At 36.5% G+C, this 13,808-nt stretch overlaps 1 protein-coding gene across 1 annotated transcript in view; it reads right to left on the bottom strand.

Annotated features, from left to right (window-relative positions):
* Window positions 1-1,440: 1,440 nt before the first annotated feature.
* The window catches only part of GUCY1A2 (guanylate cyclase 1 soluble subunit alpha 2), a 330,262-nt gene continuing 317,894 nt past the window's right edge, over window positions 1,441-13,808 (bottom strand). Inside the window, exon 8 of the mRNA XM_041770456.1 lies at window positions 1,441-4,904. Coding sequence (XP_041626390.1) covers window positions 4,697-4,904 — 208 coding nt within the window. The 3' untranslated portion in view covers window positions 1,441-4,696. The remainder of the gene's footprint in view (window positions 4,905-13,808) is intronic.

Genomic DNA, 13,808 nt, shown 5'->3' with positions numbered 1-13,808 from the left:
TTTGAATCAAGTGTGAGGAAGGAATTTTGCACACTATCTCAGTATATTCTGGCAAGATCAATCTATCTATCTATCTATCTATCTATCTATCTATCTATCTATCTATCTATGTATCTATCACTGCTTGTGAATGAAGTATATATCAAGAGCTACCCATAAGGCATCATCATTCAGACTGGTGTATGTTAACCCTCATGACTCAGTCTCTTGTGTACCATGTTTTTCCATCTGTATCTGGTAGATATGCTTATAGAAGCCTCTGAAATAACATGATTTTTGTAGTTGAAGATCTATATTCTAATGATAGAAATACCTAGGCTGCAATTGATTGGTTCTTGGTTCTGGGACTTAGTTTATCAGTATTCTTGGCTAAAAGGCATCTTGTGTCACCCAAAGCCTATTCAGTCATATATAATTCATTTTGAAGGAATTTTTGGTAAAGTTATACCAAGTGTTTGGAGTCAGGCTGTATTTGGAAGAAAAAGCACAGGGAAAAGCTGCAGACATTAGCAATGCCCCCAGCCCAACTGAAAATGGTTAGTTCACTTCAGAAGTGCCTTGTTACTTGGGCCTGAGGTTGTGTGGGTCTTCCTGTCTGCCTCTTGCAGTGGCCGTGTTAGGTTCAGAGGTGCTAGTGTTTGTTGGGGCCAGGTTTGAAGGAATGAGATGGTTTCCAGTGACACCATGGAGTAGACAGGGTCAGGGCACGGGCTCAGTAGTGCATAAAATGCATGATAAGACAGAAACCTGTGTGTACAAGTTTTGTTCTCTCCGGATGATCCATGACACTTGTCCTCAGCAAGTAGGGATCCCCAAGAGCCTTCAGTAAATAGATTTAATGACAATCATAATCTCAAGGTCTTTCTTGGTATCTCAAAACCTCAAATATGTGATTTCAATAGGTAGCAATATTTCTGTATAAAACACAGAGGTTGGTAGTTTACCAAATTCTGAGGCTTTGCCTTTTGAATGTATCAATTTAATTTTGCTTTATTGCTGGAAATCTTTGGAGCATTTTGCAAAATTAAAAACCTTGCTGCTCTTGTGAATGAAATTTTGTATAAGTTGTTGCCTTGTTTTGCTCTGTTTCCTGGAAGGGCACACTTTGCACTTTAACAATAAAACACTGTGTCTCTGATACTATTATCCCTGGACAAGAGATCCAAGTGTGAGACCATGAGAGTTCCTATTTGGAGTGCTGAGTCCATGGGCGCACTCTAAGTCTCAGGTTTCAGTGACAGTCTCAGAGTCACAATAGGTCACAGCTCATTGGACTTCAGAGAGTCAGATGTTAAAAGGGAAATCCAAAATAATTTAAAGTAGAAGAAATGAATATCAAAGAGGTTTTAGACAATCACCTGTTATACAGAAGCTTTATCTTCTTTATCTTCTTTCTCTCACTATACCATACTACATAGATGAGAGATCCAATGATATGTGTTATCATGGCACTGAGAATTATTCTTTTTTTATTATGGCTAATGTTACCTGTTTATTAAGATTACCAAAGCACATACTGTGCACTGTTTGGGGTACATATGGGGGGTTTGTGACTTTGTTGGATTACAGATTTATTTGCAAATGATGACGACTTTCTTTCTATCAAAATAATACTGATGTCAGTGTGGATCTCTGGTACTGATGCTTAGTTATGTAATGACTTCTTCAAATTAGTTACCCCAAAGCACACTAATCTAGAGGAGCTGTAAGTGCCAAATTATATTTGAATGTATCCATTTTAGAGTGGGTTAAAGCCATTTCCCTAATTTAATAACACTTGACTTCTAATAGGACATCCATTTACATTCTTTTTAATCTGCCATACTAAAATGCATGTTTGCAATAATTTTTAGGTAAGAATACTGTACATATATTAGTCAAATGAAGTACTAACTATGACCCATTGTTGCAGTCACATTTCCTAAATGGAGGATACGTAGACTGTATTACATAGAACAAATAAAAGTATAATAGTTTTTCACAGCTTCTAACTTCTATGAGTGCAGCTTGAATAAACAGCCATTTTATGCAGTAACTTGCTAACACATAGCAAGAGGGTAATTAATAATGAACTGTAATAGGTTGGCAAAATGGTAACAGGTTAGACTATTGTCACAGACTACAGCTTCAAAGATACATTTAGATTACATTGTTTGAAAAGTGTAGTTTACATCCTGTGATATATAATAGATCTCTGGTATATTTTTCATTGTGATATTTGTGACAATGTAAATGGCTACTTCTTCTTTAAGTAGAACCATATAAGCTAAAAGTTTGTTATTCTTTTGACAAATTGAATGTATATACAATTCGTGTCTTGGGCGCTATCACCAATTACTGGATAATGAAGTAGATTTTCAATGATGCTTTTAAAATATGCTTCCCACAGATATTCTTAAGTATAGAAATAATAATCATATACTTAGAATAATTGTTTAGACACATCTTTATAAAAAGCAGAGAAATAGATTACTGGAAATCCTGATGGTTACAAAACACATTGTTTACCACCAAAATGTTTACTGATTTACTTTATCATAATAAGCTCTAACCTCCTGTGCAGAATAAGCATAAATGACTTCAGGGAAGCTGGGTTCTCTCTCCATGCCCCTGTGCTGTGCAGAGCACATGGTTAAAGTGTTGCTGGATTTCAGCAAGAGGACTTAGGGGCTCGCAGCCTGTTCTGCCCACACTGACTATAAACCTGCCCCCTTGTTCCCAGTGAAGGAAGTGGGTTAACCTCCAAGGCCCCTGAAGAAATTCTTTTGTAACTATCCTCATGAAGGCACCCTGTCCTCAACCTACAAAACTCCACCTAAATAAACACCCTGGCCTCTGGCCTCCATGTTGTTAAAAACAGAGACCTAGGCCCAGGGAGGAGAAACGACTGGCAAGGATTCAGAGAGCTCATGGTCTAGATCCTGTCTGCACAGTAAGTATTACATTCGTGTCTTCATAAGCCTTGGGGTGAAAACAGAGTTCAACAATTACAGGAATGGTCACTATTATATAACACATACTTTGCATGTCTACAAATGTTTTCTAGCTACACACTTAGAGAACTTGAAAACATGAATAAACCTCGTAGACTATATTGGACACCAGTTAATATGCTCTGTAGCTGAGTTATGTTACAAACAAATCATAATGCAGCCATAATGCCTGACTGGAGAAATCACTCTATTACATTCAATAGACATAAGCTCTCAATGAGCATACTGTCTGGAGTAAAGAGCCACTTCAAGGTTTCAAGGAAACAAATATTTCCAGTTCATTAACCTCATTAGAAACTTGGTTTATATTAGATCCAAAATAGGAAAACTCTAGATGTACTGTACTCCTAATTTCAGGGTGCATCTGTGACAATATTTTCATGCGGTGCTAATTAGTGGGAACAGGTCTTCATTTTAGCACCACATGTGATCGAAGCCTATCTGTCACTATGGCAATGGCTGGGCCTGGAGGCTAGACCTACCTCTGTGTTCATGAAGGTGATTCACTGAATTTAAGAGCCCCATCAATCAAACTGCAGAAGAAAAATTCTTTTTTTTTTTTTAATCTCAAAGCCATAAAATACAGGGTTTCTCCATCCTTGCTTATTTTGCAAGAAGAAACAACATTCTTGGCAAAATGTCCTACGGCATCTAGGAATTTGCTCCCAAGAGTGGCAGGTAGCCCTTAGGAGGCATCCAGTGGGGAAAGCAGAAAGGTAGGGGAAGGAGTAATAATGTAGTGGGGACTCTGCTTATTAGAATATAGTTGAGTACATTGTACACGCTATCTATTTATAAATGCTAAGTTGAAAAGGGTCCACTGTAGCAAAACATTTCATTTTAAATGACATTTGTTAGAAGATGGCAATAAGACCTTTCTGTAATCCTTGTTACAGATAAATCTGTTATTAGGAAATTCTATTTCCTTTGCATTCCATGCTACATTAATTAAATCTAAAGGATATATTTACTAAGCAGACATACAATGCTTTCTCAGCATCTGAAGTCCTTGGTTATATGTATTCTCAGTCCAAGCACTAATCTGTCTAAATAAGTGAAGCTATATTTGATTAATAGGTTACAGTTACATAATATACCAACTACACAGTAGCAGATTCTGAAAATCGAGTAATGTTGTGTGAAATGTAATTATCTAGAAGAAGAGAGATGTATAAAAATAGGTAATATCCCTAAAATATTTTGCTGAGTTACAGTTCTTCCTGCTGGGAAGTTGACCACACTGCCATGATGCATGTATGAAATGTCTGTTCAAAAAAACAAAATTAGAAAATATTCCTCACATACCAACTCACTAAATGTAGGAGTATATCATCAAAACTGGCTCTCAAAAGTGATAGAGATATATGGGAAAAAATACCTGTATGTGTGACAAACAAGAAAACACGGAATCTATTTATTGGTTAGTTTTGAAAGGGGGCCCGTACTTAAAATATATATAATATATATATGACCAAAAAACACTTACATGGATGGACACATCTTATTACCCTCACCTCTCTCTCTCTTTTTTTTTTTTCAGTCATCATCCACCTTTTTCTAGGATTATTGCCTAACATAACACAGAAATTCTGCTGCTTGTTCTCAGCAAGGTAGTGAAAGAGAAACCACCTCTTTCCACTCTCCAGTCATGACCCATGTTCGGGCTTGTGCTTTTTGGAGGAGTCTTTGATCTGCAGTAGGTCTCAGAGGCTTGTCTCCCGGAGGAACATGGTGCCAATGTTGTAGGAAACTTTTTTTATTCTCGAGGAAGAAAGAGAAGGCTTTGGCTGCTTAGGACCAGTCCTTACCTCCAGGAAATAGCAGATTCCAGGGATTTCCTTTGGAAAGTTGTCTGGAAGTTCTTCACGGGACCGAGGAATGAATGTGAAACTTTCTTCCCGTTTTAATAATCTAAGGAGAAGATACAGGTAATATGAATCAAATAGGCAGGTCAGATGAGAATACATGGACAGAAAATTTAACACCCCTATTTCTTTGTAGAGATGTGGCTTTCACAGGCCTCCATATGCTAGAAGATGTTGTTTCTAAGGAAAGATACCTTCATGTCATAATTAAAAAAAAAAAAAATACTGTGCCTGGTCTCACTTGAAAATATTTTTTGCAAATTTGATTTTTTTTCCTAAACAACAGGTGAAGAAAACTGTTTAATGAAATTTTTATTTGAATCTGTAGTATTTACCCTTCGTGTTTTTAAAATTTGCCTAAATTCTGGAGCACTCCTCTTATGTTTTATAGACTCTCTCCTTAGGCTTCAAATGTGTGTCCTGTGTGTCAAAGACAACAGTCAATTATTGAGCATTGTAGAACAATATTCAAGACTGCAAGTGTCTGCCATAGCTTGCTACTGATTTCTAGCAACTCATGTTTTGTGAGTTCCAGCATTTACTGCTCAGTGTGACTCTTCCCTTCTAGTCATACTTAAAGACTCTTTCCTAGCACACTAAGACTGGAGACTTCCCTTGTCCAGGTCCCTGACACATTAAGTTTGACACCCAGACCTAAAATGTGGCCCAGCAATTCACTTTAATTCAACAGCTCCTAGGGGTTGCTTATTATTGCCCAAGAACAATCTCCTAGGCACTCCTGTGACTATATAATGAATAGAACACCACACCACCAAAGAAAGAAACCAACCATAAGAGACTCTCAACTATGAGAATTGCTGGAACAGAGGTGGGTAGGGGGATGACATAACTAGGTGGCGAGCCCTCCTTAGGCTCACCAATGAACACTGGGTGTTACATGCAACTGATGAATCACTGAACTCTACCTCTGAAACTAATAATATGCTATTTGTTAATTAACTGAATTTAAATAAAATAAAAACTTTTAAACACCACATTTTGTCGAGATAGAAACAAGGAAATAAAGAAGCAGAAAATAAAGACTGAAAAGCAAACAAAGCCCACAGTAATACAGAAAGTTAGGATTAGTATCATCATGTATCCGTTTAATGCATTTAATAGCATTACAGAATGATGTAAGAGAGTGAGAGTGAAGCCTGATGAAGTAGGGTAAGATGAAGTTTTGAAATCCTAAACTAAATGCTTAGACTTTATTTGGAAGACACAGTGGAGCCAAAACCATCATCCTTTCTCCTAAAAACAATTCCTTTTCCTAAGACAGGTGAATGTTAACAGAAGATCCATGTTGTGCAGTGTAAGAGATGGGTCAGGGAGGAGAAATGTGGTGATAAAAGGCAGGGTCAGAAAGGCAATGAATGCAAGGAAAACAAAGAATGTATAGAAATGCAAGATCACCATATAAGCAGGGATGACCACCTTTATGCTAACAAGGGAAAAATCATTCTTTGATTCTTAATGGATAAAAATATCTAAAAATAACAGTTGGTAGCACTAAGAATTCTTATAGAATGAGTGACCTATATTTACTTTATGAATGGGAGTTATATTTTGCTTTATAAAGGATTTTTGTTTAAAGTTTTAATTAATCATTTCTTTAAAAATATTGTACAATGATTACACTAACTTGGAATATAAAGAAATGAGGCTTAGGACGCCTGGGTGGCTCAGGAGTTGAGCATCTGCCTTTAGCTCAGGTCATGATCCCAGAGTCCCAGGATCGAGTCCCACATTGGGCTCCCTGCATGGAGTCTGCTTCTCCCTCTGCCTATGTCTCTGCCTCTCTCTCTGTGTGTGTCTCATGAATAAATAAACAAAATCTTTAAAAAAAAAATTAGGCTCATTCTGATATTTCAGAATATATCATCAAAACTGGCTGAATATTTCAGAATTCTTTCAGATACTTTATTCCATCCATATTACCTTATGCAAAACCTAAACATGCTCTTCTCTGACAAATTTATGAAGGGTAAAAGTAAGTCCAGAAATAAGTTAGAGTGATTTGCTCACAGAAGCAGTAAGGCAGTGATGGCATTGGAACTAGAATCCAGATTTGTTAAGTCCTAATCAGGCTCAGCCCTACATTAAGTAATAAAACTACACTAGGATAATTCTATCACAAAACAAACTGAGATGTAGGTAAGGCATTCATGACAATCAGAATGGAAATCGTTGGTACTCTTTGTTTTCCTTCTGTGTTTATAGATGTCAATTTTCTTTACATATAATATGTAATCAATTACTTCAGAAGTAAAATGCAAAGTTCCCTAAACAATAGTTAAATTTAGTATTGGTTTCCACAATAATTTTGCTTAGCTCAAAAAGAATAGTCATCGACGTGAAACATTTGGGTATCAATGATGTCAATCAACAAACGTGTTGAGTGCTGGGGACATGCTATAATAGCCCTCTGGAATGGAGGAGAGGGAGTAGAGATATGCAGGGCATGTTAATACAGAACCAAAAGGGCAAAAAATACTGACAGGAATGAATTAGCAGCAATGCAAGACAATATATAGGAAAACATTTGATAAAATCCAAAGGAGTAAATTCCTTAGGGTCATTGGACAAATGATGATTGTGGATCTTAGTACAAATTCAAGAACCAGGGGATCCCTGGGTGGCGCAGCGGTTTGGCGCCTGCCTTTGGCCCAGGGCGCGATCCTGGAGACCCGGGATCGAATCCCACGTCAGGCTCCCGGTGCATGGAGCCTGCTTCTCCCTCTGTCTGTGTCTCTGCCTCTCTCTCTCTCTCTGTGACTATCATAAATAAATAAAAATTAAAAAAAAAAAAACAAATTCAAGAACCAGAGCATTAAAATTCACACTTAACCAATTATAAAATAAAGTCACAACCCCAACCTTTCAAATAAGATTCCTTAAAGGCCCAAGATATAGGTAGGCCTCAGCATGAGCTGCATTCCTCTCTCCCTATATGTTAAGCCCTCAGCTTTTTTCATGCTTTATTTGACTCACCAAGGTCTTTATATTTTGCTCTAATGGAGATATTCTGACAGTGAAAATGAACACTTGAGTTCACATCTATGGCAGTACTTGTACATGACTGAAAGAAGGGTGCACACTAGCCGCTTTGGATGCCAGGACTTTTAAATAATTCACTGCACTTTAGTAGGAAACTCTTCACAATGACTTGACTTCTTGACATTTTAGATGCGTCTCCTATTTACTGTGCTAAAAATGACAAAGACAGCAGTTTCTATGAGGCTTTATTCTTTTCCAAATAACATGTTGGTATTCATAAACTAAATGTAGTTTTAAATTTCAATAATATAAATGAGAGTGCACAGGGTAAATTGATCCAAGCTCCTGTGATATCCAGGATTTGGCAGTGTTTGTATAAGTGAACACTGAAATGCAATATTCAGATGATTTCCAATAGGCCAATCTGAATGAGCTCCTGGTGGGGCCATGCAGGAGGTCAGGGGAAACATTTCACACAGCATGCCTCGTGATGATGAGTTGTGGTGCTGAAGAAATGATCAAATGTGTATACAAGGATTAGGAATTTATACCCTGATCACCCCAGAACCTCTGTGCCTCTGAAATGCTTTATTAAGTCCAGTCTCTGGGCTGGCTCTAAAGCTATGCCTAACAATCCATTTCTTCAGTAACTTGGGACTGATATGGAAGCTTAGATTCTCCACAAATCTAAATTAATCCCTAGCTGTAATCCCCAGCTGGTTGATATACAACCTGGGAGTTTTGGCACATGTTTAATAAGTATTTGGAAGCCACACAAATCCTAGCTCACCTGCCTGTCACTATTCCTCCTCACAACAAAGTCATTCCTACAAACTGATTTTCACGATGAGAATTTGTAGCTGGTTTGGATCACTGAGTGGCCCCAAAGCATGTGAGGGGAGCTTGATACAACGGAGGTCTGTTGACCTGCCCCCTCACTGCTACAAAAATGAAGCCCATCCCAGACTCATTCAGTTCTTGTTTGCATGCTCATTTCTGCCTGTTTGCACCAACCTATGTGCTCTATTCTGTATCTGTCCTGTAAATGTAACTGAAACTTATTGACACTGAAGTACAAATGACCTACATGTAGTTTACATTATAACACAAGTCACATATTTTTAAAAAGATAATGAAATTATAATGGTGATATTTCAGGAAACTTATTCTGGGATTTATTACCTTCTGTAGATCATACTTGGTCATCTATAGGCTAAGGTCAGAATTCAGTCTTTTATTCTTTCATATCCTTCTATATACTTTTCTCCAAACATGCATTGGTTTCATTGTGATTTAGGGTGGCCTTTATGGCCACTTGATATGTGCGTTTCCCATACTGCTCTAGACTGCAGAATTAGAAAAGGTAACCAATCATGCAATTCTCTCCACCTTCATGCAGTCCTTGGTCAGGGAGTTCAGCAGTTGGCTGGTCCACAGTTAGTTATTACACACACTCTATGAGCTGGGTGCTGACCCAATGCATCCCTACTTCTGATCATATTAGTTATGGGGTAGGAGAAGACTGAGAGAGAAAGAAGAAAGAATTTTTGTTTTTGCTGAAGATGGCTCTCCATAAAGTGGTTGTAATTTTGTTTTGTTTTAGCTGAGTTGACACCATGGACAACTCCATAGTCACAGCTAACCTTGCTGAAATTAATACATCTAGTTGCAGGGGATCCCTGGGTGGCGCAGCGGTTTGGCGCCTGCCTTTGGCCCAGGGCGCGATCCTGGAGACCCGGGATCGAATCCCACGTCGGGCTCCCGGTGCATGGAGCCTGCTTCTCCCTCTGCCTGTGTCTCTCTGCCTCTCTCTCTCTCTCTCTGTGACTATCATAAATAAATAAAAATTAAAAAAAAAATACATCTAGTTGCAGCTTCAAATAGTGACCAACTAGTACATGCAGCCTCTAAGACCTGCCTGTATGAAGTTATTATATGAGATTGGAAAATCTCTGTTTCAACAACTGAAAAGGTCCATGTAATGTACAGAGCTCTGAGACAGTGACAATTCAGAATGCTATTTATCAGCTTGGTCACTAACATGTCCACTAATTACTGTGCTACCAAAAGATGCTATAAGAAAAGGTAAGATAAAGCAGTATATAGTGCATCTTTCAGAGCTCTGGGCTAGAAGGAATACCTGGAAAGTGACCTTTTAAAGACTTTAGATGTCTGAAATGTCTTTGGTTCAGACATTTAGTCTAAACATTTAGTTCAGACTCTCAGCTTGACCGGTTTCATTAGGCATTAAATTCTTGTTTGGAAATTACTTTCCCCTTCAGAATTTGTTGCTAGAAATTCAAATTGTTCTGTTTTCCACTGCAGTGTATGATTTTTCTCCTCATATGTCCATCAATGTCTCTCATCATCATCTTCCGATCTCTGGTTTTAGGAAAATTAATGACAGTATATCTCAATGTATATTTTTCTCTGTTTCTTTTTAACCATAGTATAGTTGACACAAAATATAACATTAGTTTCAGGGGTACACCACAGTGATTGGACAACTCTACACATTAGGCTATGCTCACCACAGGTGTGGCTACCCTCTGTCACCATACGACACCATTACAGTACCACTGACTGCATTCCCTATACTATACCTTTTACTCCCATGACTTACTCATTCCATAAATGGAGGTCTATACTTCCCACTCCACTCTATCCCTTTTTGCCAACCCCTTCATCTATGGCAACCACCGGATGGTTTTCTGTATTTATGGGTCTGTTTCTGCTTTTCATCTTTATTCAGTTTTTTTTTTCATTTCTCAGATTTCACATATAAGTAAAATCATATGGTATTTGTTTCTCTGACTAACTGACTTCACTTAGCATTATACCCTCTAGGTCCTCTCGTGTAGACACAAATGGTAAGACTACTTCATTCTTTTTTATTGTTGAACTATACATTTTAAATTTATACCACATATTCTTTACTATTCATCTATGGATACTTAAGGTGCTTCTGTAACTTGGCTATTATAAATAATACTGCAAAAAAATATAGGGGTTTTCTTTGGGTAAATACCTAATAAAAGAATTACTGGATCATACAGTATTTCTAATTTTAATTTTTTTGAGGAACTTCCATACTGTTTTCCACAGTGGCTGCATCAATTTACATTCCTAGTAGCAACAGTGCATGAGTGTTCTTTTATATCCACATCCTCATCAACTCTTATTATTTCTTATCTTTGTGATACTAGCTATTTGGACAGGTGTAAGGCAATAACTCATTGTGGTTCTAATTTTCATTTTCTGCATGATTCAGTTACATGACATTCAGCATCTTCTCATGTCTATTGGCCACCTGTATCTTTCTTTAAAAAAAATGTCAGATCAGGTCCTCTGTCCAGTTTTTAATCAGACTGTTTTTCTGGTGGTAAGTCCCATATACATTTTGAGTATTAACCTCTTATCGGATATATCATTTGTAAATACCTTCTCTCATTCCTCATGTTGCCTTTTTGTTTTGTTGATAGTTTCTTTCACTGTACAAAAGCTTTATATTTTGGTGTACTTCCAGTAGTTTATTTTTGCTATTGTTTCCTTTGCTTGAAGAGACATATCTAGAAAAATGTTGCTAAGGCTAATGTCAAAGAGATTACTACCTATGTGTTCATCTAAAAGTCTTATGGTTTCAAGTCTCACACTGAGGTCTCTATTCCATTTTGCTTTTATTTTTTGTGCACGGTATAAGAAAATGGTCCAGTTCTCTTCTGTGTGTAGCTTTCCAGTTTTCCCAACACAATTTGTTGAAAAGTCAATCTTTTCCCCATTATATATTCATGTCTCCTTTGTCCATGTAAGTGTGGGTTTATTTCTAGGCTTTCTGTTCTGTTCATTTATGTGTCTATTTTTGTGCCAGTACCATATAGTTTTGATAAATGTAGCTTTGTAATATATCTTGAAATCTGGAATTATGATACCTCCAGTTTCTTTGTTCTTTCTCAAGATTGTTTTGGCTATTCAGGGCCTTTTATGGATTCAAGCAAATTGTGGAGTTATTTGGCTAATTATTTGGAAAATGTTGTTGGTATTTCTACAAGCATCAACTAAATCTATAGATTCAGTAGTATAAACATTTCAACAATATTTATTCTTCCAATCCATGGCATGGTATGTCTTTCCATTCCTTTGTGTCCTCTGCAATTACTTTCATCAATCTTCTATAATTGTTCGGTATAGCTCTTTAAACTCCTTGGTTCAGTTTATTCATAACTATTTTATTCTTTATTCTTTTTGGAGCCACTGTAATTGGAATTGTTTTCTTAATTTCTCTTTCTGCTACTTTGTTATTAGTGTACAGAGCAACTGATTTCTCAATTTTGTATCCTACATTGTTAAATTTATTACTTCTCTTTTTTGATGGTGTTTTTGGGGTTTTCCATATTTCCTATATATCATGCCATCTGCCAATAGTGACAGTTTTATGCCTTCCTTACCAATTTGGATGCCTTTTATTTCTTTTTCTTGTCTAATGGCTGTGACTAGAACTTCCAGTACTATGATGACTAAAAGTGGTGAGAATGGACATCTTTGTCTGATTTCTGGTCTTAGAGGAAAGGCTCTGAGTTTTTCACCATTGAGTATACGCTACTTGTATGTCTATCAGACATAAACATAGCGTATACTCAATGGTGAAAAACTCAGGTTAATTAGGTTGGGTATGTTCCCTCTGAAAATCCACTTTATTGAGAGTTTTTGTCATGAAAGGAGGTTACATTTTGTCAAATGTAACTGCAGCTACTTAGATGAGCATATTATTTTTATTCTTCATTTTGTTACCATGGTGTATTGATTGATTTGCAGGTACTAAATCATCCTTGCACCCCAGAATAAATTTTATTTGATTGTGGTAAATGATCCCCTTAAAGTATTGTTGAATGCAGTTTGCTGATATTTTGTTGAGGATATTTGCATCTATTTTCATCAGGGATATTAGTCTATAATTCTCCCTTTTATTGGTGTTCTTTTCTGGTTTTGCTAGCCTCATAAAATGTGTTTGGAAACTTTTGTTATATTTTTTGAAATAGCAGAAGAGAATTGGTATTAATCTTTCTTAAGTTGGGTAGAATTCACCTGAGAATACATCTGGTCCTGGACTTTTTTTGCTATTTTTTTGTTTACCAATTCAATTTTGTTACTAGTAATTGGTCTATTCAGATTTTCTATTTCTTTCTGATACTGTTTAAAGTTTTTATGATCCTAGAAATTTATCTATTTCTTTGAAGTTGTCCAATATCTTAGCATAATTTTAGATAATTATGCTTAGATAATTTTTCATAGCACTCTCGTAATCCTTTGTATTTCTGTGATGTAGGTTCTTTTCTTCATTTTGGATTTAATTTATTTTGGTTCCTCTCCCTTTTTTTCTCAAGGAGTTTAGCTGAAGCTTTATTAACTTTGATAATTTGCCTTCTCAAAGGAACAACTCCTGTTTTCATTGACCTTTTCTATTGTTTTTTTAATCTCTATTTCTCTTATTTCCATTTTGGTCTTTTATTTACTTTTCTCTACTAACTTTCAGCTCTGTTTATACTTTCTATAGTTTCTTTAGGTGTAAGCTTAGATTATTTGATATTTTTCTTGTTTCTTGAGTTAGACCTGTATCACTATTAGTTTTCCTGTTACTGCTTGCACTTCATCCCAAATACCAGTGTATCGTATTTGTCTCCATGTGACATACTTGTTGCTTAATAACATGTTGTTTAGCCTCCATATGTAGGCATTTTTTCCAGTTTTTTTTTTTTTTTGTAACTGAGTTCTAGTTTCCCATGATTACAGTCAAAAAAGGTGCCTGGTATAATTTCCTTCTTCTTAAATTTATTGAGAGTTGTTGTGTCACCTAATATTGATCTATCCTGGAGAATGGTCCATATGCACTTGAAAAGAATATATATTCTATTGTTTTTGGACAGAATGTTCTGGATATATGTTAAATCCATCT

Source organism: Vulpes lagopus, chromosome 10 (genome assembly GCF_018345385.1).
Source record: "Vulpes lagopus strain Blue_001 chromosome 10, ASM1834538v1, whole genome shotgun sequence".
Classification (NCBI taxonomy): Eukaryota; Metazoa; Chordata; class Mammalia; order Carnivora; family Canidae; genus Vulpes; species Vulpes lagopus.
Note: the sequence above shows the minus strand (reverse complement) of the source record. Positions and strands in the feature narration are given on the sequence as shown.